At 40.8% G+C, this 24,263-nt stretch overlaps 1 protein-coding gene and 1 pseudogene across 2 annotated transcripts; one reads left to right on the forward strand and one right to left on the reverse strand.

The window, feature by feature from the left end:
• Window positions 1–20,320, forward strand: part of LOC146390380 (polymeric immunoglobulin receptor-like) — a 45,235-nt pseudogene extending 24,915 nt beyond the window's left edge.
• LOC146390383 (E3 ubiquitin/ISG15 ligase TRIM25-like) lies at window positions 12,461–16,201 on the reverse strand. Of its 2 annotated transcripts, XM_084923455.1 has the most exons (2): window positions 15,034–16,200; window positions 14,185–14,329 (listed from the first exon to the last, which is right to left on the reverse strand). In XM_084923455.1, the coding sequence occupies exons 1-2, from the start codon at window positions 15,835–15,837 to the stop codon at window positions 14,273–14,275; spliced, it is 861 nt and encodes a 286-aa protein (XP_084779581.1). In that variant the 5' UTR covers window positions 15,838–16,200; the 3' UTR covers window positions 14,185–14,272. The 2 variants fall into 2 exon arrangements, with proteins under 2 accessions (XP_084779580.1, XP_084779581.1); XM_084923454.1 differs by having other exon boundaries at window positions 12,461–16,201.
• Window positions 20,321–24,263: the final 3,943 nt, after the last annotated feature.

Below are 24,263 nucleotides of genomic sequence, written 5' to 3' on the forward strand. Positions count from 1 at the left end.
TCCATTAGTTTCGCTGTGTCCACCCCTGCGTGTCATCTCCTCGTTACCTGGTGTGTATTTATAGTGTGTGTTTGCCTCTGCTCGTCTGCATTTCTCTGTGTAACTCTGTATACTTCAGTGTGTTCTTTGTCCCATGTTCAGGTCTGTTCTTTAGTTTCCTCCACTTTAGGTCTCAGTTATCTCCCCACCCTTCTTTCCTGTTTTTGTCACGTCTGTAAACAAACATCACTCTCATCACCAGTCAACTGCCTGCATTTTGGGTCCTTTTCCTTCAACACCACACGGCTCACCCCGGCAGCCGTGACACCTTCTTTACGTTTACAAAATGAAAAAAATTTTTTTTATTAAAAACAAATTCCACATTCATTGACTTAATTTTTAAAATTAGCATCAGTGCAGTTTATCAAGACCAACATTTTAACCCTTTAAATACCAGTTAGATCACATAATCCTAAGAACTCATAAATGGAAAAAAATCATAAAACCCCAATTTTTTTCCAAATAAAACATGCCATCTGATTTATTTCCTAACCATGATGGAGGTTAGATGTGTAGCAATAATTAACAGTATCAATGACTTTTATGCATCTTTGGTTGTTTTTGTGCAGTGACAGAAAAACAAAAAAACTCCCCTTTTGGCCACCCCCTGTTTATGTTTACAAAATGCTATAAAATTCATATATATTAAGAAATATTTCCACTTTTTTGACTTGATTTTTTAAATTAGCATCAGTGCTGTTTATCAAGACCAAAATTTCATTCAAATTCAGAATTTTAACCCTTTAAATACCAGTTCAATAACATAATTTTAATGATTTACATAGGGACAAAAGCATAAAATCCCTATTTTTTTCTAAATAATACATGCAAACTGATTTATTTTCTAACCATGATGGAGGTTAGATGCATAGCAATAATTAACAGTATCAATGAGTTTTGTGCATTGTGTTTTTTTGTGCAGTGACAGAAAAACAAAAAAACTCCCTCTCAGCTTGTTTGTGGTCAAAAATGGCCACCCCCAGTTTAGATTCACAAAATGCTATAAAATTCATATATATTAAAACATTTTTCTACTTTCATTGACTTATTTTTTTCAAATTAGCACCGCTCCTAGTCATGAAAATCAAAATATAATTCAAATTCAGAAATTATACGCTTTGAATACCAGTCAGATTACGTATTATTACTATATTTTCGGGGGGAATAGCAAAAAAATTCAGCATATGAATGATGAAACCTAATATATTTTTAATCATCATTGTAGGTTAGTATCATTTTTTGGGGGGGATGAATGGCCAAAAAAAAAAATCACAAATGGTGTTTTAGTGGCCAGAAAAGCCATTTAATGACCAAATAACCACTGAAATGATCAACATTTATATTCCAGTGTGTGTGAGCTTCTGTGTGCATCCTCATTAGCAGCAGGATGTGCTAACCACATTAGAGTGGTTTTTGTAGGCACACTTTCTACACCTGGTGCAAGGGGCTGCTGTTCCAATCCTGGAGGTGCGCCTTTTTCAACTTCTTCTCATTTTGTTGGTGGGGTGTGGGTCACACTCTGGTTCAGACTACTGTATCTTGAGATCAATGGCAGAAGTGCCTGAGAATCAGGGACAAGGGTGTTCTGCAGTTGTTGAGGTCACCAGCATGTGTCCTAGCTCTCCCAGGATCACTCTTCATTTGTAGGTTGTAGAGGACTCCCCCACTTCAGTGAAGTTGTTTCCGGCGGGACAAAGACATCGTATCCCAAGATATCCAGGAGATTGGAGAAAAGAGGCAGCAGTTAGTTTTCCTTCTACAACTCGAGGTGCCAACATCCTCTCTAAATTATCCAAGCTGTATTTGTGCCTATTGTAGTCCAGGATTGCTCAAAAGAAGCACATTCCTCCGTTGCTTTGGCATGTGGGATATCGCCGTGGTAGTTTTGGTGAAGACAGACAGACAACAAAGTCTTTCTCTGTTGCAACTGGAGGAGCTGGGGAGGAAGCTCTGGGTTGTTTCCTCTGTGCCAGTTTTCATCTGAGGAGTTCCTCTGCCAAGGTGCCCGAAGGAAAGACGTCCTTGGAGCTCCTCCGTCAGTTGGAGTGTGAACCCCATGCCTTTTTTTACTTCCTGAGAACTTCCAGTGTTGTCATCCAACATGCTAGGTATTGCTTTATTCTGGTGTAGGCTCACATCTCCACTTCATCTATAATCCTCCAATCCTCACACCTTTACCTCCCGTGCAGGTTTGTAAGGGTGCACAGCAGCTAAAAGATCTCCTTTGTTATAAAAAAGTCAAAAGTAGATCTCAGGCTGCTAATGCAGGGAACTGCATACAGGGTGAGCCCTGGTTTGATACCAGTGGGTACTGGATTGTAGAGAAGTCTCTCTTCAGTAGTGGGACCCACATGGTTTTCCTTTCATGAGGGATCCACTCAGTCACCGGCTCCTCGGTCTCAGAAAATGCTCCTATGTTGTTTTCCATCAGCTGCTCGGCCTCCACCTCCATGCCCCCCAACCCCAATCCTCCCCCAAAGAAGAGGATTCAGGCACTGGCTAGTACTCAACATCAGTGGTGATGCAGTCAGCCTCTTTGGAGATTGGCCCCTCATCTTCTGGAGAGGAAGTTTCTTCATCTTGGGCAGATGTCTTTTCTTCAAGGGCAGAGGACTGCTTGCTGTCCTTGCTCTCTGACCAGATCATACAGACAGTGCTTGAAGCAGTGATGACCTTCTTGCCATATAGCCAGAATAAATGTTCTGGAAGCTGTTAGGCTTACTTACAGCAGTAGCAACGTCTGCACCTGCATAAACTCCAGGACACGTTTACAAACTTGTCGTTTGTTTCTTTGTTTGTTTCTTTGAATTCTGCAAAATGTCCTGTGATTGGTGTTTTTTTTTTTTAAAGAGTTAATATTTTGGGTATGATATCTTTTTATGAAAAATACAAGAGTAAAAGTGCTTTTAACATGTGCTTCAAAGCTAAGTTTGACTGGGAACCTCAAAGCTCAATAGCATCCACAGAAATTCACTGCAGCCTATGTAATGTTTGATGCGTCATTATTTATTCCAGTCTATCTTGCAAATACATGTTTGTGCTGCAATGTCATGCACAAACACAAACTATTAGATCCTTAAGATCAAACCTATGTCAAAATTGTTTCATTATTTTGGTCCATTGGAGTGTGGTCAGCCATCAAAGGCCGCTACTAGAAACTAGAAATGTTACATGAAATTGCTTGTTTGGCCAAAAATGGGTAAATGATGTAATTTTGTAAAAAAATATTAAAAACTACAATTTTCATGTGTTGAGTTTAAAATGAAAGCATTTTACCTAAATTGCATGATTTAGTAGTGTCAATAACAAGGAATCAAAAAAGTGGTTATAATGGGTTTCAATTGGCCAAAAATGGCCACGATAGAGTCAAGAGGAACAATTTGGTGTATAGTGAATATTATTGATATTATTAAGGAGCTGATGTTGAAAATTAAAAAATCTGAACAAATATAAACCTTTGGGAAATTTCATTCCATTTGTATTAACAGAATGAAAATGGTTGAAAAAAGAAAAGTCCCAGGATAGAGCCCAGAGGGTTAATGCGTCAGCGTACCAAGACATTTTGGACAATTTCATGCTCCCAACTTTGTGGGAACAGTTTTCGGATGGACCCTTCCTCTTCCAACATGACACCGCACCAGTGCACAAAGCAAGCTCCATAAAGATGTGGATGAGGGAGTTTGGTGTGGAAGAACTTGACTGACCAGCAGAGTCTGACCTCAACTCGGTAGAACGCCTTTGAGATGAATTAGAGTGGAGACTGCAAGCCAGGCCTTTTTACCCAACATCAGAATGGTCAAAAATTCCCATAAACACACAACTGAACCTTGTGGAAAGCCTTCCCAGAATAGTTGGCTGCTGTAGCTGCAAAGGATGGGCTCAATGTATGTGAAGACAGACGAGAGAATACTTTTGGCAATATAATGTAGCGTAATGACACGTGTGCAGTGAAACAAAGAGCCTCTGTGTTGTCGTCCAACATCCAGCTTCTCTGTGTGAGTGTGCTACATGCAGAGCATCCTCACGAGAGCTGGAAGAGTACATAGGCTATTTACAGCACAGTGAGACATGCTTTTCACGTACTCCAAACTGCATGAGGATCTTCCAGAATATCTACTAAGACTGATTCAATCTCAGCCATACAAGACACTTAGAGAATTACATTCTCTGCTGTTTTGTTGTGCATAAAAAAACATAGTAATGCCATACCATCTGTGCATTTTAACGTATGTTTAGAAACGCTTGTTTAGTGTCACGGCTGGGGCAGCAGTCGTGTGGTGTAGTGAGAGAAGGATCCAAAATGCAGGTACTGGCTGGGGTGCGAGTGAGTGTTTATTTGTAATGAAAGTAAAGTACAAAACAGGAAATAAGGAACAGGGAGCAACTAAAGCCTAAACTGGGAAAACTAATAAACAAACCTGAAAACATGAGGACATGCAGGGAAAGGAGAGCAGAGAGCCGCAAGGAATACCAAAATACACAGACGGAGCGACAACGAACAGAGGCAAACACACACTGTAAATACAAACCAGGTAATGAGGAAGTGACATGCAGGGGTGGACATAACGAGACACAGACCTACAAAGTAAAACAGGAACCTCACAGACTGTTTTACAAACACAAAACCCGGGGACACAAACAGAGCACAGAGACACAGGTGGGGACAATAAGACACGAGAACTAAACCCAAAGAATTAATACAAAATCAGAATAAACTAGAAAATAATAACAATAAACTCAAAACGCTCACCGACCCAGCACCATGACATTTAGGGCATCAGCTTAGAAACCACCTAAATAATGTGAATGAATTAAAGGTTAAACTCTATTATTAATTGAATTCATAGCTGTAATCTGTGGCTGAAGGGAGATGTTATTTCTTACTGATGGTTCATAGTATATGTCAGTATATATGATTACACAAAGTGGATGATTTATTTATGATTACTTGTCTAGTGTATACAGGTATATATGTCATAATAAAATCCACAACAAGTTAGTGATCATAAAATTATTGATGTTGTGATTCAAATGTCTGATTTTAGTGAACACACTGGACTTGATCTCCCAAACAGAACAAGCGACATGTTTCACATTAAAGTTAGAAGAAGGAAAATCTACAGTCTGACTTCAGTCACTCATCACGACATCTGATCCTGTTCATGATCCTGATTATTACACTGACTGACCAAATATACAAGAACTACAACCACTGCAATGGAAGCAAGAAAAACGTGCACTTTGATTTACCCTAAAATATTTTACTTTTTAAAGTTTTAAGGTTAAAGTTGGGGCTACAGAAATGTTTGTTAGACCAGTGACCCCCTCTGTTCTCTGTCCAACCAGGATCTAACACAAAAAGTCATATCTGATGTGTCATGTGTTTTAAATGTATTTTTTTGTTTAAAATGGTAAATACACTGTAGTCAGCAGGATTACTAAAGGGCTTATAAACAAAATAAAGAAATGACCTGATTTGCAAGTATCTTTATGACTCTGCGTTATTCTACATGCATAATAACAAATCTGGACATAAATGTCTGAACTAGACCCAACATGAAAATATGAGAGCTTATGATATTGGCATGTTAGCAACTGGGAACTACTTTAACACAATGCCCAATGTTTCTTTTTTTTTCTTACTTCAGAAATCACTTCCAACATAATAATTTATTTCTCATGCAGTTGTACTTCCTAGTACAGCTGCACTCCTCTCTAATGGCCGCGTTTCCTCTTATGTGTCTGAATGTAGCTGTGTGCTTTAGTCCTGCAGGATCTCTTCACTCAGTTGCTCCTGGATTACTGTGTGGCTCTGATTAGGAACGTGTCCACGGAGCTGTACGTGACATGAACTGTTCTCACCTCAGAGTTGGGTTCTGTGGTGATGGTGAGCTCCAAAACTGTCCAAAGACGGCAGAAGATAAGCCAGAGCAGTGTCATGGCAGCTCATGTAACAACTGTTAATCTAGTTAATTGTGTTTCAACGTAAATTCAATACTATTCCTGAGTCACTGAGCACGATTCTTCATCTGCTTTCTCTCATGTGCACTGACTGATGCACATGTGCGCAGTATTAACTTTTAAAAGATGAAGGTGGAAACATTTAGGGGCAGGAGGGTTTGATGCTGATAGGTTTTTAAGACCTTTTCAGTCAGGTGAACTTTATTTCTGATAATAATTCTCAGCTTGCAGCAGCATCAAAACTAGGTAGACTCTCCATGAAAGCTTACAACACACTTGTCTGAACTCACAGTCAGAGGTGGGCGGATGCTGTCGCTTCATCACAGAGTGAACCAGTGCTTGCTGTTAGACACCAGGCTGGTGCTGCAGACATCAAATTAAAATGTGTTCCTTACAAATTTATGAGTGTCAGTAAAAAGAAAACAAACCAAAAAATGTGAACAAACTGCTTTTGTTGTGAGTTTCATGCTCTGCTATCACACTGGGCTGAGTAACCACTGATATTTTGAGCTGCGTTGACCTTGTGCTTCACCTGATTTGTGGTGATGGTGGGAGGAGTGTACACCAAGGATGATCGCACCCTGAAGATTGCCTTGAATAATGGAGATGTAGTTTATAATAGTAATAGAAGATACTGTGTATAAAGAACAGAAACCCTTTATTCTCAAACACGCACAAGGACAGAGTCATCGAAATGTTTCACAGATCATCAGAGTCAGTTTCACAGCTGAGTCCTCAAAAATTTCTGACTCCAAAGATCAGAAAAAGCAAACTATAAATCACAGCAGTTATTTTAGACGCTCTGGACACAAATGAGTGTAGAAGCGGAAACCCTGACCCTTAATGGACGTGACCTCTTGTGTATGAGTGCATTTTCTAAAATCAGTGATGGTGTCTGTTTAAATGAAGACAGGACTCATCACAGCATCTAACAGCATCATCAAGGACTGGGCTGCTCTCATCATCCTGGAGCTGACTAACAATAACAGAGTCATCAGCACACTTTACAGCACTCCTGTTTTCACACCTGCTGTCATACATATTTGTGTGTCATCACTGAAAGAAAACTGAAGGAAAAATGTTAAAGTTTATCACAAACAGCAGCTGGAAATTGTTGGGAATAAATAATTTGCAGTGCCTCAATAATGCTGCTTTTTTATTAATAAGTGTTAAAAGTTATACAGTGTAGTATTAAGTGGACACAGTCCTGAAAAATAAATGCATGAGACCTTGTGTCCTTGGAGAGTAGAAAGCTGCAGACTCTCGCTCACACTTACCTGGGAAAATGTAGATAAGAGGGGACCATCTCTAGTGGAAAGTTACTGAGACACTGTTGTTTAGACTAGAATGAGAGAGCGTCTGTAATAACACTGTTAGGGGCACACCACCATTTTGAGATCCGCAGCAGCGAGTCGTGCAGGACGCATCTCCCTTCTAGAAGTAATAAAGTGTTAAATGGTCAACTGAGCAGTGTTTTGTCTTCCATCGGATGCCTCTGAGGAATCAAAAGAACTCAGTGAAGTGTTCATATTTACAAAATCTACAACTTCACATCACAAAGACAAAGGAACTGATCGTGGACTTTAGGAAGCTCCTCCTCCTACCCCGTCACCATCAGAGGGGCTGACGTGGAGACCTGGGGGTACACTTGGACTGTAAACTGGATGGACCAAGAACAGCAGTGCTGTCTTTGAAAAAGGGCAGAGTCGGCTTTTCCTACTGAGGCGGCTCAGGTCCTTTAACGTTGGTAGGAAAATGCTGACCATGTTCTATGACGCTGTGGTGGAGAGTGTTGTGTTCTTTGCAGCTGTGTGCTGGGGCAGTAGGGTGAAGACAGCCGATGCCAACAGGCTGAACAAACTGATTAACAAGGCTGGGTCTGTCCTGGGTGTCAGACTGGAGAACCTGGAGGGGGTGTTTTAGAGGAGAATGCTAAAAAAGCTTCTTTGTATCATGGACAACCCCTCCCACCCCATGCACGCCTCCATGCTGGACCATCGGCGCACCCGCAGCAAAAGACTCATCGCCCCGAAATGCAGAACTAACCGTCACAGGAAATCCTTTGTACCGGTGGCAATAAATCTCTTCCTCACTCTGGAGGTGATTTTCCTGAGGATTAATAACAAAGTTATTCTGTTTCCATTCAGATGCAATATCACCCAACAGTTTTTCATCCAATGTTTGTTTCATCTCCCCATCATATGGTGCTACTATAATTTACTATAAACAGTAACATTAGGAAAAGTAGAAAACTGCACATTGTAACTATGAGCATCCACAGTTAAAATCTCAGGACTTTGGTTTTTAAACTCAGTGTGATGAGCAGAGCTGCAGCAGCTGCTGTCAGTGTGAGTGCAGCATAGAGGCTGATCCTTCCTCGACTCTCTGTCTGTGGGTTCACTGTTGGTTTGATGTTTTGCTCATCAGCAGCTGCTGGAAGGACAGAAAATATTCTTTTATCCTGAAAGTTCATAAAATGTTTCACCAAAGTTTATTATCCTAAAGTTCAACTAAAATATGACACTCAGTTTAAAAGTTCTACTCAATCAACTTACCAGTAACACTGAGTTTACAATCCTGAAAGCTGCAGCCATCATTTGTCTGCACTTCACTTCTGTACAGACCCGAGTCATCAGTCCTGAGTCTGGACAGTTGAAGTCTGATTCGTCCTTCTCTGAGGGCGTCTTTGTCACTCTGGACTCGTCCTGAAAACGTTTCATCCTGAGACTCTGACACCTCAACACCTTCATGAACCTGATACAGGACTGAGAGTTTATCACTGATGAAGAGTTCACAGAGGATGTTGAGAGTTTTGTTGGATCTGTCAGGTTTGGTGGTGAACGTCCACTCCAGTGTGATGTTGTGGTTCTCCTCTGCCTGATAGCAGGTCTGTGTCACATTGACTACAAATGATCCTGTTGAGGAGACAGAGAGGGAAAGAGAGGAGCAGACACACTGAGAACTGGAACAAATCTGTTGTTGAGCTTTATTTGGAGTTCATAAAGTGAAGCTGTAAACTAACCAGAGACACATGAGGTGAGGATGATGAGCAGCAGGATCCTGCAGATCATCTTCTCCCTGTGACGATAAAATGTGATTTGAGGAAGAACCTTTTCACACACATTTATATGTTTTAAATAAAAGTATAAAAAAATTAACAGAGCTGAATCTTGTCTCACATGAACTTTTTCATCTTCTAAAACATTTTGGCGGCTACCCCTCAGCCTCTCAGCAGCTGCACTTCTGGTAAATGTGAAAATCACAGGTGATCTCAGAAAAGTTGACTCTGAACTTGAGGTCAAGATCACAGGGATTCAAACTCATCTCAGAGCTGACAACCTGTCTCTGAATGTGGACAAAACAAAAGAGATGATTGTTGACTTCAGGAGAGCACGGAGAGATCACTGCCCACTTAACATCAATAGATCCTCTGTGGAGGTTGTCAAGAGCACCAAATTCCTTGGTCACTACCTGGTGGAGAACCTCTCCTGGTTCCTCAACACCAGCTCCATAACCAAAAAAGCCCAGCAGCGTGTCTACTTCCTGCAGAAGCAGAGGAAGGCCCATCTGCCATCATCCATTCTTACCACCTTCTACAGAGGGACTGTTCGAGAGCATCCTGAGCAGCTGCATCACTGCCTGGTGTGGTAACTGCACCATATCGAATTGCAATACCCTACAATGGATAGTGAGAGCAGCTGAGAAGATCATTGGAGCCTCTCTTCCCTCCACCAAGGACACTTTCAGCACCCGCTCCATCTGCAACGCCACCAGCACTATGGAGGACCTCACACACACTTTTCACCCTGCTGCCTTCTGGAAAGAGGTACCGGAGCATTCGGGCCCTCACTGCCAGACTATGGAACAGTTTCTTCCCCCAAGCTGTCAGACTCCTGAACACTTAGTGACTGGACTGACACACACACACACACACACACACCTTCATACACGTCACTGCTAAGCACTCGTCTACAAAACTCAGCACTTTGCACATTTCCATTGCACTGTCTTGTGTCTGTGTCGCCCTGTTCTGTCTAGTGTTGCACTGTCTTGTCTTGTTTTCTTTGCAATTTTTTGCACATTGCACTTTACGTAGTGCCGTGTTTTTCTATTATATGTCATATGTAGCACCAGGGCCTCGGAGGAAAGCTGTCATTTCACTCTGTACTGTACGACTGCACATGGTAATGACAATAACAGACACTTGACACTTGACAGAGTCTACCCAGCCACAGTTTCAGTGCAGCTCACCAGCACATGAAGAGTTAATGTTCGTCTATGATCCAAATCATGATCATTATTCTGTGCACACTTTCAGCTACAAGATGTAAAATTGTCTGTTGACATCAGAGTGAAGTGTGTTGTTTTGTTACTCCTGTAACATGTTTAGATGTTTTCAGGCTGAGTTTATCTGTACCTGTCCTTGCATTTCTCCGTCTCTGGCAGCTGTCTCTACGAACCATGAGATCCTCTCTACGAACGTGGAAGAACATGTGAAGTTTTTTCTGTTGATTTTACTGGGTGCATTTCACTCACTGACCTGCAAGATAAAAACAAAATATCAGTGTAATAGATTTTCATTTCATCAGAGCTCACAGATAAGTTGAGCATTAGGCAACAGGGGGCGTTTGTCACCAGAAAATAAATGAGGCAAAATTAAACAGGTCATGTGATCGGTGTTCTTTAAAAGTTCCTTTCAGACTCACTGGTTTATTTGAAAGTTGCATGTTAGTGCAGGATAAACAGGTTAGTTTGCTGCACTGTGATGGATTTAAGTACAGAACAGTGTGTGACTGCTGCACAGTGGCTGTGGTTTCATGCTCAGTTTGGTTACATCAAGTGTAGCAGAGATGAATTTGCAGTTAAGCTCATGATGCTTAGATTCACTGAATTCCACCTTCATACCAGCTGAATAGTGTCTAATATAAAGACAGCATAAACAATTTACTGTCAGTGTAGAGGATGGAAATCAGCCTGTTCAACTCATAAAACATCTGCTGACATCTGGTTGAATTCACTTGTGTAAATCCACAAAGAGCAGCAGGTCAGCTGATCACAGCCTGTACATTCAGAAAATCTACTGAAGCTCTCAATAGAAATTATGTGAGTCATGATTCTTTTCCAACACTGAGCCATTACAACTGATTTTAGGGTTCCTCCACCTGCTGAATCCACTTTAACCCCTGACTCCTCATTTTCCTGTTTAGAGACAAAGTCGCCCTCTACAATGTAGGCAACAGAAAATAGAGCCACTTTTTATTTTCCTTCTTTTTCTCTGCTCATGAGGCAGAGCTCAGCTACTTTTTACTTTCTTACTCTGGCGGATGAACAGGCTCACCAGAGCCGCCAGCGGAGACGAGAAGGTGCCGGAGCAGTTCTCCTGAACCCCCAGCAGAGTCGAATGCAGAGCCAGCAGGTGCGGAAAAGGTGAAGCTAACTGTAGCTGCACAGGGCACGTACAGTGCTAACAGTCTGTCTGAGCTTTGTCAGAAAGATGCAGTCCTCAGCTGACTGGATGAGCTCACCAGAGCTTTCAGCAGAGGATGACAGCAAGTGAACAGGGCTGGGCTAGAGAGGGACCTGGAAACAGAGCTAAAGCCTGAACAAGTAATAGAGCTAGAAACTGAACTAGAGACTGAACTAGAAACTGAACTAGAGACTGAACTAGAAACTGAACTAGAGACTGAACTAGAAACTGAACTAGAGACTGAACTAGAGACTGAACTGGTGATAAAACAGGAAACTGAGCTGATAAATGAGCTAATGGCTGAAACAAAAGTTGTGATGGTTGTTGAACTTGCGACTAATCAGGTAACTGACTCTTAGCTGCTCTCCTCTGGGGAACAGGGATGGGTACTGGGCCTAGCCGAACACCAGCCATCCCCACCCGAGGAACAGATACGGGCGCAGGGACGAGCTGGGTTCTTCCTGTCTTTACCCTGGAAGCCCGTTTAGACGCAGGAGCTAGCTGGACCTCTGCTGCTCCCACCCAGGGAACTGAAACGGGTGCAGGAGTCGGCAGGGTCACAGTTGCCTTCACCTGGAGAACCGGAACAGGCATTGGCAATAACTGGGTGTCCGCCATCCTCACCCAAGGAGCAGGTACGGGTACAGGGATGAATACAGCCTCAGTTAGCCTGGCAACTGAAGCAGGGACCAGCTGGACCTCAGCCACCCCCACCCGAGGAACCGGTAAGGGTGCAATGGAAAGCTGGGCCCGAGCTGCCCTGGGAACAGGAACTGGAAGTGGAGAGCGGAGCTCAGGAGCAGTAACAGTCACTGGGCAAAGTAGGTTAATGGTGCCAAAGACAGTTTCAACTTGACACCGAGGTGTCACTCTGAATAATGTCTTTAGAGTTCAAACACACAGTAGCGGAGTTATCTGATTCAGGAGATACAGAGTCCACAGAAGACGAAACAGTGCTACTGTTGATCTATTTTTTATTTATTTATTTATTTATTTGTTTGATCCGCCTTCCCCTTGTGTTGACCATTCTCACCTGCTGGTAAGCCTCAGTCCTGAACTCCTCTTCCCTGTATGGCTGAATGTGAAGTTGCTTTTCCTGTCTGGATAACAAATCTTGGAAGCACATCTCCTCCCTCTTTTTAGTATAAAGAACCTGTGCACCTGACTGTGTTAAACATATAAATATGCATTAAAGCCACTAAAGTGTCTTATAGTCCCTGTTAACACATGCCTGCTGACACATGATACACAGTAATATGTGTTTGAATACAACCTGAAACCTGTTAATGTTCTGATCTAACAGCAGATTTCTCCACATGCAGGACAGAGAAATTCCTGCCTCTGTCACACAAAAAGTGGAAAATATATTTGTTTGACATTTTAATCACAATAACAAAGAAATAAACTGTTGGTAGATCCACTTTTTACAATGAATCATCCATCAGTAAAAATCTAACTCAAATCAAATACAACAAATTCAGCATTCATATAAAAAAATCCAACCCTGCAGGGATCAAACATCTGATCAAACACCAGGGTTGGACACAGACTTTCTAATCTGACATCACAAAGTTATTCTGAAGCTGTAAATCTAATTAAAAACTCCCCAAAACTACTATGAGAAAACCCTTAAAAGGTTCAGTGATAGAAGAAAAATCCTTTACAGCTAAAATCAACAGAGGTTCCTGATAAATAGACTAATAAACAGAGAATAGCTGAACAGTTTCTGTGACACAGACGTAAAAATGTATAAATGCTCCATGATTTTCATTTCTATCCATCATCTTGAACACTGACTATAAATGTGTTCACTTCATTATTGTGTGATTTGGTTTCTTCTCGTGTCTCCTTCAGTGCAAATAAAGGACTGTTAGAGTGTGTGCTGTGTGTTTTTCTGAAGCATGACAATCCTTTCCAACAAGTATTTCCAGCTGTTTGTCTCCACTCTGCACTTTAGTCTTTCTTCCTGTCATGTCTGTGTTTGTCCACCAGGTGTCTCCCTCAGCTCATTTTCTCCAAATCAGAAGCTTCAGATTTGTGGAGACGCTCTGCCTGCCAGACACAGCTCAGGGCAAAGACACATGTCTATCGTCCACAATATACAGGCCTGTATCATTTAGTGTCTGTATTTAAATGTATAAATGATCAAGTGTGATCAAACTTAAATCTGAAAAATGATATTAAATGTCAAACATTAAGTATTAAATTTTTGTTACATTTTAAAAGTTTAAACCTCAAAGACATTAAGTTTACAGTCATATATGATCAAGAAATTCAACAATCTTCACATTTCAGAAACTGGAACCAGCTTTAAATGTGACTAAAATAATGATAAAACAATCAATTCTCTAATCATTGACTAACTGATGAATCACTGCAGCTCCAATATATTGTTGCATTTGACAACCCACTACAGCAACTACAGAATAAAACCACTAACCAGACTGATGACAGATTTCAAACATGCTGAATATGAAGAGTAGTATCATTTAAACTCACATGATTATCAGCCATAAGAACAAATTCAGATTTATATTGATGTAAGGTATATAAATGTAAGTACAGTTTGAATCAGTGCAATATTATTTTCACACATCAATGGACCACTGAACTTCTCAGCTTCTAAAATGTAAAGCCTCATTTAGAAACTACACAAGTACATATAATGGTCAGGGATCAACATGAACCTGTCTTCTCTGTTTGACTTTAATCAACTCTGCAGTGGCTCCATCTCCATAAAGCCAAAGTCCAGCATAGAGCGGCTGAGTGAATGTGGTCTGGACTCTGTGGAGGAGAGTCATGGTTTCAGAGACGCTGTAGAAAGACAGAATACCTGCTCTGTGATCCAGGTACACTCCTACTCTGGAGGACCGAGGACCTGAGAGGACAGTTTGAACATCGTTGTGTCGAAATTTATAACTGTTAGTGTCACAACGTAATGCCCAAGATTTGTTATTGTTTCCAAATAAACATTCATTGCCACTCCCTGCTCTGCTGATATTCTTGTATGCGACTGCTACACGAACTCCTTCCCCTCTCCACTCCACCTCCCAGTAACAACGTCCAGTCAGACTCTCTCTACTCAGGACCTGATAATAGTCAGTGAATCTGTCTGGATGATCAGAATAAGACTGTTGTTGTTTCATTAATGTTACTTTTCTGTTCCCCTCAGATAATAACAGATACTTGTTTGCTGTGTTTGGATCCAGTGTGATTTCATGTGAATATTTTAAGAATCCAGCTCTGGTCTTTGGCTCTGGTGGTGACAGTAAAACATCCACTTCAGTGACTGTCAGTGAGATGTTTGTCCATTCCTCTCTCAGAATGTCCTGTAGTTTATCTCTGGTCTCTGACACAGCTGCTGTCACATCCTCAAAGTAGCTCAGAGGACAAATATTGATGCTGGATGAGTGTGTAGACTCACTGAGTGCTGACAGTGAGGGGTAGTTGTGTAGAAACTGGTTGTGATCCTCTGTGTGTGAGAGCTGCTCCAGCTCGCCGTCTTTCCTCTTCAGCTCAGCGATCTCCTGCTCCAGCTTCTCCTGAAGCTCTTTGACTCGACTCACTTCAGTTTCCTGCTGGGATCTGACCTGCTGCTTCACATCAGAGCTTCTTTTCTGGATGAGACGGATCAGCTCAGTGAACATCTTCTCACTGTCCTCCACTGCTTTATCAGCAGAGCCATTGATGGCCTCCACCTCCTGTTGAAGCAGCTTCACATCTTTCTCTCGCTCCTGGATTCTCTGCTGGATGTTTAGTCGTCTCACCTCGAGCTCCTTCTGCTTCTCAGTCCTTTCTGCTGCAGCTGGGACTGTTTCATGGCCTTTATGTTCATCCATTGTGCAGAGATAACAGATACTCTGCTGATCAGTACGACAGAAAATCTTCATCACCTCATCATGACGAGAGCAGATGTTCTCCTGGAGCTTCTTGGAGGGGGCCACCAGCTTGTGTTTCTTAAACTGAACTACATCATAGTGAGGTTGGAGGTGTTTCTCACAGTAAGAGGCCAGACAGAATAAACAGGACTTGATGGCTTTCAGCTTCCTCCCAGTGCAGACATCACAGGCCACATCTTCAGGTCCAGCATAGCAGTGATCAGCTGGAGCAGCTTGGAGTCCAGTCTTCTTCAGCTGCTCCACTAAAGCTGCTAACATGGTGTTTTTCTCCAGGACAGGCCTCGGTGTGAAAGTCTTCCTGCACTGAGGGCAGCTGTGGATTCCCTTCCTGTCCTCTTCATCCCAGAAACCTTTAATACAGTTCCTGCAGTAGCTGTGTCCACAGGCTGTAGTCACCGGATCCTTCAGTAGATCCAAACAGATGGAACAAGAGAAGGTTTCTCGGTCCAGCTGAACTCCTTTCTGTGCCATTTCTCCTCTCAGTGTCAGTGACTGTGTGAGTTTCTCTTCCTTATAACTGAAACTAGTCTGAGCTCTGATCACAACAACATGTTTCTGCAGTGAATGGAGCCTGTCAGCTCTTACACGTCACCACATGTTGGTTACACCCATCTTCAAAGTGCAGATCTGAAGGGGAGGGAACGAGGAAACACGTGGACAGAGAGGAGGTGCTGTGTTTAAGAGCAGGAAGAAGAGGGAGGGTTATCAGGCTGTGCTTCACTCCAGGAAGAGGAGCAGTTTGAGAGCGATACTGTGTGTTTAACCCTTTTTATTTACTGCTCACATCAACTTTTAAGCTTGTTAACACTTTCTTCTATATAAATAAACTTCAGTTTAGAAATGTCAGAGTTCTCACTGAAGTTAACAAACAGTCCTTCAGTTTCAGTCAATGCAGGAGGAAAATGATCCTAAACATACAGATAAGGCAGCCACTGACATGATGCTTATGTTGCATTTAAGTTTATGTTCATTTCAATTGTTTCTCTCCCTCAAACACCATCAGAGGTGAGAGGGTGCAGCAGGTGTAGTAGTTGGTATATGAGGCAGTAAACAAATTAAAGGTTTTTCAAACACATTCAGCTCCACAAAAATGTGATAAATGTTTGACAGGAATAAAAAGAAACTCTGATCCTTCTTTAAAAGTTTTTTTCTGTTATTACGGTCGAGTTGATCACACAAAATCGTCTTGAGCAGGGACGTGGCTAAATACAGGTATGTGAGAACCAGTCAATATTAAGGTCTCCAGTGGCTGACTGCAGCTTTGTACATGTGACCTGGAGATACTGGATATTAGAACTTGGTGGTCTGTAACAGCAGCTCACTAGTACAGGTTTCACAGGAGGAAGCTGGACCTGTAACCACAGAACTTCCAGTTGGATCAACAGTCACAGCAAGAATCAGCATCTGCACATTTGTCATCAAGAGCAGCAGGGGGCGCTGTTACACACAGAGGCAGGTTCTCTCCCAAATGTGTCCAGAACAAGAGCTGAGCAGCTTTTTCTGTGAGTCAAAGTATTTCTAACAAACTACAGCAGATCACAGAGCCTGTGTCAGCTCAGCTGTCAGAATCAAACAGTGAAGCTGACCTGTGTAAGTCAGCAGGTCAGACAGTATGTTAATGAGGGCAAATCTACAAAGCAGTAATGAACTTTTCACAAACCACATTTAATACAAATCTATGACACGTCCATAAGTCTGCACCGTCTGAAACCTCCTCACATTTCAGCCCTCATTTCTCATCATATTGTAATCTACAGTTATTTATGGTTCAGTGAGTTTTGCTTGGAGTTTCCAGCTTCTGAGAGCATTATTTACATCACTGAAGTATTTATGATTCCCCTGGTATAAAAAAGCTTCACAGTAAAATCTCATCTTTGTAACATTCACACTGAAACATGTTTACTATACTGCATGATAAAGACAGCTGAACACGACGTCCCCAGAAACATGTTTTATTATCAGAAACAGACAAAAAGAATCAGCTTTCCTGACCTACAGTTTGATGGTTCAAAAGCACGAAGGACAAAAAATGTAAAGAATTGAAATGTAAGAAATCTGTCCTCTCCTCATCCTTCCCACCACCCTCAGGGTGACATTCATTTTCTTTGCTCTCTTCACCTTCATCATCCTCTGCATCGTCTTCTTGCTCACTGTCTGCTGCACACACACACACACACACACACACACACACACACACACATACACACACACACACACACACACACACACACACACACACACACACACACACACACCTCTACATCAATGAAGGAAACAACACAGATATGAGCCTCTTAACCTGCTCACAGCCTCATACTGTTTTTAACATCAGAGGTCAAACCAGGTCACCAAGGATCGCCATAACAACTGTAACTAATACCAGAATAGGTCAAAGGTCAGAGTTGTTAAAGTAGTTAAATATATGAAATACTCAACAGTGTGTCAGAGAGAAGGGAGCAGCTATCAGTCTGAGTCATACACTGAGCAGTTTGGCAGCATTCATGGTTTTATTGACACAGTTATGATCAGTTTGAAGTGTTGCAGCATGTTCACTCCTGCTCTGCATGTTGTGCAGTTACTGATGTGTTAAACTGTGTGTGTGCAGGCTGTGGCTCTGTTTCACTTCCACAGTTCAACTACAGAGGGCGCTAAAAGGGTCCAGGTCATGTTAGTCTAAGTGCCTGAAAAGAAGTTCAGTTTCCTTCTTTTTAAGATATCCAGGCTGAACTTCACGACAACAATTCAAGCGTCTACCAATGAGAGTTCAGGATACTGTGATTGATCTACGACGGGGTGGTAAATACATCAGAGGGTGACCTTAACTGTTTTTATGTCTAGTTAACAGAAAGAGTAGGAGTATAAGCCATGTTTGCTCAGCAGCAGCTTTATATTAAAGGTTGTAGCTTTAGTATTTTAGCTTTTATATAAACCCCTGTTTCACCCCCTGCTATGTGCCTATTGTGAAGAGGGAAGCTGTGACCACTAGAAGTATAGTTGTAGGTGGTCGGAGGAGGCTTTAGTGGAACTACAGGGTTGTTTTGAGGTGACAGACTGGGAGACACTCTGTGAGCCTCACGGTGAGGACACCAGTGGGCTTACTGAGTGTGTCACTCACTACATAACCTTCTGCACCAGCTCCATTGTCCCAGCACGGACATTATTTGTTACCCAAATAACAAGCCGTGGGTGACTAAGGACATCAAAGCTCTCCTCAATAACAAGAAGAGGGCGTTCAGAGCGGGCGATAGAGAGGAGGCTAGAATGGTTCAGGTGTTACTGAAGGCCAAGATCAGCATGAGAGAGTTGTGGCATGAAGACAACCACTGGATTCAAGCCATCCAACAACAGAGGAGCTGGAGGCAGTGAGGACAGAGCCAGATACCTGAATGTGTTTTCAACAGATTCGACACTGCAGTGAATGCTCACCCCCCTGCTGACTTACCTGTAGCCAGCCTGCAATCCACAACCATACCACTCTCTCAGGTCAGAGTTTCAAATGGTGAGTTTTTAGTAAAGGTGAGTGAAATTGAAAATGTGGAGACCCCCCAGGTCTAATTTAGTGATGTGGACCACTTTTAGATCAACCTATTCAATCAATAAATACAAGCACGTTTTACCTGTTATTCCACTTAAGTGTCCATGTTATATGGCATGTGACAACTGTACTAAGATAACGTTTTAGCACCTCAGTGTAAAGCCTACAATAATATTCAATGATTTATTGATTCAAATTTAGACTCTGCTAAAACTGAGTTTTACACCACCTCCAACTATCAAAGTCTAAAGCAAAATCTTGCTTTTGTTCACATTTTCTTTTCTCTATAACTGATTTTGAGCATCAGTATCATGGTTTATATCATGATTTAAATAGATAAAATCTACTAATTTAATTCCTATGATGGAGAGAAACAGAAGAAATGTTTGACCTAAAAAGTTGATGATCTTCCAAGAGTGTCATCATGCTAAAAAGAAGTTAGTCACCTTTTTTATATACAGGCTCATCTTCTAGCTGTGAGTCCTGAGAAATGCCTCAAAAAATAAGACAAGTGAAACAAAAAAAAACAAAAAACATTTGCAGTCACACTGGTGAACTTCAAGGGTCTATAACTCTGTTCTTCAAGTTTATAGTATGAAGGTTACATTTTGCATGGCTTCATTAAATATGGTGCAACAACAAGTTTTGATTCTCAGAGGATCAGGTAAGAATGTGTTTTTCAGATTTTTCAGATTTATTATGAAATGATAACTGTGCTCATTTGATCCATGAAATATAATCATAATATAACAGTGTAAAAAATGACCCAACACACTTGTATGTTGTATGTTTTATGCTTGTGGGGTGTTTATTGAAGTGCCACACATGTGGCTTTACGTTTCGGCACATAAGTCATAAGCACACAAACTCTCTCTCTCAGGTCTCCGCCTTCACTATATATATATAGGGAGAAACCTCAATGGTTAAATGACCACCACCTGTCCCTCCAGCCTCCTTGGCACTGCCCCCTTGAGCTCCCTGCCCCACTCCTCCCCTGCAGCTGAGCCAGGGACCACACCTCCCCCACAAACTGGTTCAGTTCAGACTAATTAATGTTCTTCTATTCCACAGATCTGGATAAAAACGTTGGTTTTTATCGCACACAAACTGAGGGAGAAAAGATCACATTGGCATGTTCCAACAACACATATGGACACAGGAAGTTCTTTTGTAAGAATGACTGTAAGAATGAAGGAGATCCTCATTGACACAACTAATAACAAATCTGAGAGTGGCAGATACAGCATTGAACACAGACCAGGATCTGTGTACGGACTGTATGCAACCATCACACAGTCGTCCAAGTCAGACACAGGAAAGTACATCTGTGGTTATGGAAACCCTCTGACTCCAGATTCATGTGTGAATGAATATGTTCTTGTCATTGATGGCAAGTTTCTTTTCAAAATAGTAAAATAAACTTTTAACTTTTGGTGACTTTGAGGTGAGATTGTTGTTGCTGCCAGAGATCAGCTGATTGGTTGAGACATCATTATACCTTTCTAACATCAAATAAAGGACAAATTGTTGAAGTCTGGATGTCCGATCTCAGAGTATTAATTTCCTGTTGTGCTGATAAATTTATTGCTCTGTTCATTCACAAATATAAACCATATTTCTTATGAAGCTTTAAAAAACATACAGATATTTAAATATAGTAAGTTTCACAGTCATAATGTGCAGTGATAATTTTTAATCAGTGCACATATTATATACAAAACATCATTTTTTATATTATTAAAAGTTTTTTAACTATTTGAAATCTAAGGTTATGTGTGTTTAAGACATGTGAGCGCCACTTTGAATCGTTTTTTTAAACTTGTGATGGTGGAGCTAAAATTGAAGGCAAAACATCATCATCATCATCTTTCACTAAAGCTGAGTGTTTCTACTCATGCAGGTGAAAACATATGTAGTGCGCTTTATGTGAGATTTCCCAGTCTAATGTGTAAAAGAGTATCAGCTTATCCATCAGCTGATCTGATGAGACTGACACTGAACGTGACTTTGTGGTTTATCTGAAAAAGTAATAATGATGTAAAGAACAGGAAAGCAGGCAGCTGAGTGATTACAGATCTTCCCTATTGAACTTGCACAAGCTTCATGTTAATGCTGCATTTAGTGCTTCATACATGTTTGTATTTACCTGTATGATAATATGATTAGTTTTACTGGATTTGTCTGTATCGCTATTGATTTAGTATTTATATTTTTTGTGTTTGTTGTTCACAGATTCAAACCCTCCTCCTTCCACTGAGCAGACAGCAGCAACACAGAGTGAAAGTGTCACTGCAGGAGTCTCTACACATGGTCCTGACTCCTCCTGGCTTCTGGTTGTGCGTGCGTCCTTGGATGGTGTTTTGCTGATGGCTGTTTTCCTCATGCTCTGCTACATTAGTAAGACAAGGAGGAACTTTGGACTGAACACCAGAGAAAATGACACAAACATGGAGGTGAGTTTGTGTCACTTGTTTTCTGTCTGTTGTTGCAGGTTTTAGTGAGTGTGAGTGTGTGTCAGTGAGACTTTCTCAGTGAAATTTTATTGAAAACAGGTGATGTTACCTGTTATTACGGTTTCTTCAATACTATCCTTGTAGTCTTTACCAGCAGTGGGAGGTGAAGACAAAGTGAACAATTTTTATACCAGACAGAAATATTTTCTATAATTATGTAGATATAAAACCATACAACATATTTTATGGTCCTTTCTGAGGTTATTCCACAGCATCATAATTTCATGATGTCATATCTAAAAGTGTGAAAGCACATTTAGTCCTGTTTCCTGACACTGCAGCACATGTAAGCTGCTCTGAAGCAAATCTGTTGAACTTCTTATTATATTTATAATGTTACATTTTTGTGTGTGTTTGTTTCTCTCGAATAAACTTTGTGCTTCTTATTTTTAATATTCAATTTGCATTAAACTGTGATGCTGCATGAGGTTATTGAAAATCTGTTTTGCATCTTAAGTTTTAAGTCTTTTGTTTTTTCATTTTCATTTCTCTGTAACACATGAGAACTGGGATCCAACCTCCAAACACAAAGAGTCCAAAAGCAGCAGGACCAAACCTACTCTGCATTATTAAAGACCAAAATCTAACAAGTAAAAATGAATTTGGATATTTTTGGACCTATAGCTGAGATTTCATGATCACCTCCATATAATTTGCTTCACTGTGCTTCATTTTGTTCCTGTTATTCAGATGCATACATGTACACTGATGTACTTCATTGCAGAGGTGGGAAGTAACAAAGTACAAATACTGTACTGTACAGTTTTCAGGTATCTGTACTGGATTTGTTTTTCTTCTGTACTGTTTATTTTACTCCCTACATATTTAAACAAATATCTGCACTTTCTACTCCTCACATTTTCAAAACAGGCTTTTTACTTTTGTTTTAACACATTTCAGGAGAGTTTTTATTTTGTCACTTCCTCCAAACATCACAGATTTGAGCCTAAACGGAAACACATGAAAGGCAGTCCTGTTCATTTAGTAATTAGCAGGAGATGTTGCATGAAAGGAGATGTGTGCCAAAGTCAGGGGTTAAACGTGGGGCCGTGTTTTTTGTTTTTTTGAGGGGTTTTTTGTCACAACACACTGGAACGACTGCAGGTGTCCATCAGTTGTGGTACTTCAGCAGCATGCGCCACCGAAGAGGAGCCAACAGAAAGGGAGTAACTGTTTTAACTGTCAGGTAATTTCAAATGCAACATTTCTATAATCTCAACAAACATCAGCAAATACACAAACTGGTGAAGCTGCTGTATTTCACAGGGAGAGAAAAGAAAGAGCTAACTTCGCTCAGAGAAGGAAAAAGATAACAAAGAGGACAGGAGAGGATTTAAAGGGAAGGACTGCTAAGTGGAATTTGATAAACTGGAAATGTAAAGCTCATGTTTTTAAGTCACACATTGGTTGACTTTTATATATTAATCACAGTGAAAGTGTGTGTGTGTCCTCCCATGCTAAGAAGTGTGGGCGCTTAAGTTAATTTGCCAAGTTTGAATTAGCAACTAAGGAAGAACAAACTTGGAGTATTTGATATTGAGTAACAGCTCTTGTCTTTTGTGGCTCACTTTGTTGCTGCTGCAGCAGTGGCTGTGACATGAACTCTGCCTCATGTGTTCAGAGAGCTGCACACTTCACCAAACTTGAAGGAGCTGTGTATGTGTGCTTTGCTTTCATTTGTGTTTCCACCTCTGGCCACCAGGTGGTGCTCTTTTGTGTTTTCTTGTCAGCTGAGTTGTATTTTAGGTCCCGTCAGTGAGGAGACAAACAGATATTTCAAATTTAAACCATTTAAACTGGCTCAAATAAAAGACCTCTTTAGTAACTCGGCTCCAAACAGACACTGACAGCAGAGAAGAAAACTGGCGCTGTGAGCTCACTGGACCCAATCAAACAGATTAAAATACTCCTGTGTGCTTTCCTCTTTCTTCAATCCTCACCTTTTCAGATTATTTTTTTTTATCCTACTCTCATTTTCAAAGATGCATTTTGCATTTATTTACAGATTTTAATTATTTATGTTAAATGAATCCAAACAGTCACTTTTAAATGCACTCTAAGAAATAAAATGTTGTATTTACTCCACCCAGTTATGTCAACTGGTTCCACACAACTGGGTTAGTGAAATATAAAATGTCTGATACTTTTAATTTGAACAAGAAATTTTAAGTACATCTGATAAATCTACTCAACCAAAACAAGCTCTACTGAAACTATAGGATTAAACCGCTTTAACAGAATTGCAACTTACTCTATATAAGTTTGTAAATTAAATAAATCAAGTTTGTTAATTAACAAACTTTAATAACACTTAGTGTGTATGCTACACACATATATACACGGGAGAAGCAAACATACACTGACAGAATCTCCAAGAAGTCAAGAAGAAAAAATCCAACTGTTTTCATCTTGATTCTTTTGTTTTCACTTTTCCGTTTCTGTTACATTTCATGAGTCTGTTTTAACACAGAATAAAAACCAAATCTCAGATTGTAAAACTGTTTCTGTTCAGTCAAGAAACACAGACTGGAGGTCATCTATAAGTCAGACTGTTTTTATTGATTATTCACTGAAGAGAGACGTCTCCACAGCGTCCAGTTAGCCATAAGCTGCTCTTCTTGTATCAGCAGTACTAGAAGCTACATTTGGATCAACACAGACTAATAAATGGATCCAGAACCATCCAGATCAGTTGTTGTGAAAACTGGGCACACAGTGGTGATATTGCTTTTCTCCAGGAACTAATTGTAGTGAAATGTTACTTAATTTGCATAACAAGAGAGAGACACAAACATAGTTATGCAATGTAAAAAATTAAAGACTCCTAAACACAAAATATTTAGAGCCTG

Source organism: Perissodus microlepis, chromosome 3 (assembly GCF_051167445.1).
Source record: "Perissodus microlepis isolate ML-2025 ecotype Zambia chromosome 3, ASM5116744v1, whole genome shotgun sequence".
Lineage (NCBI taxonomy): Eukaryota > Metazoa > Chordata > Actinopteri > Cichliformes > Cichlidae > Perissodus > Perissodus microlepis.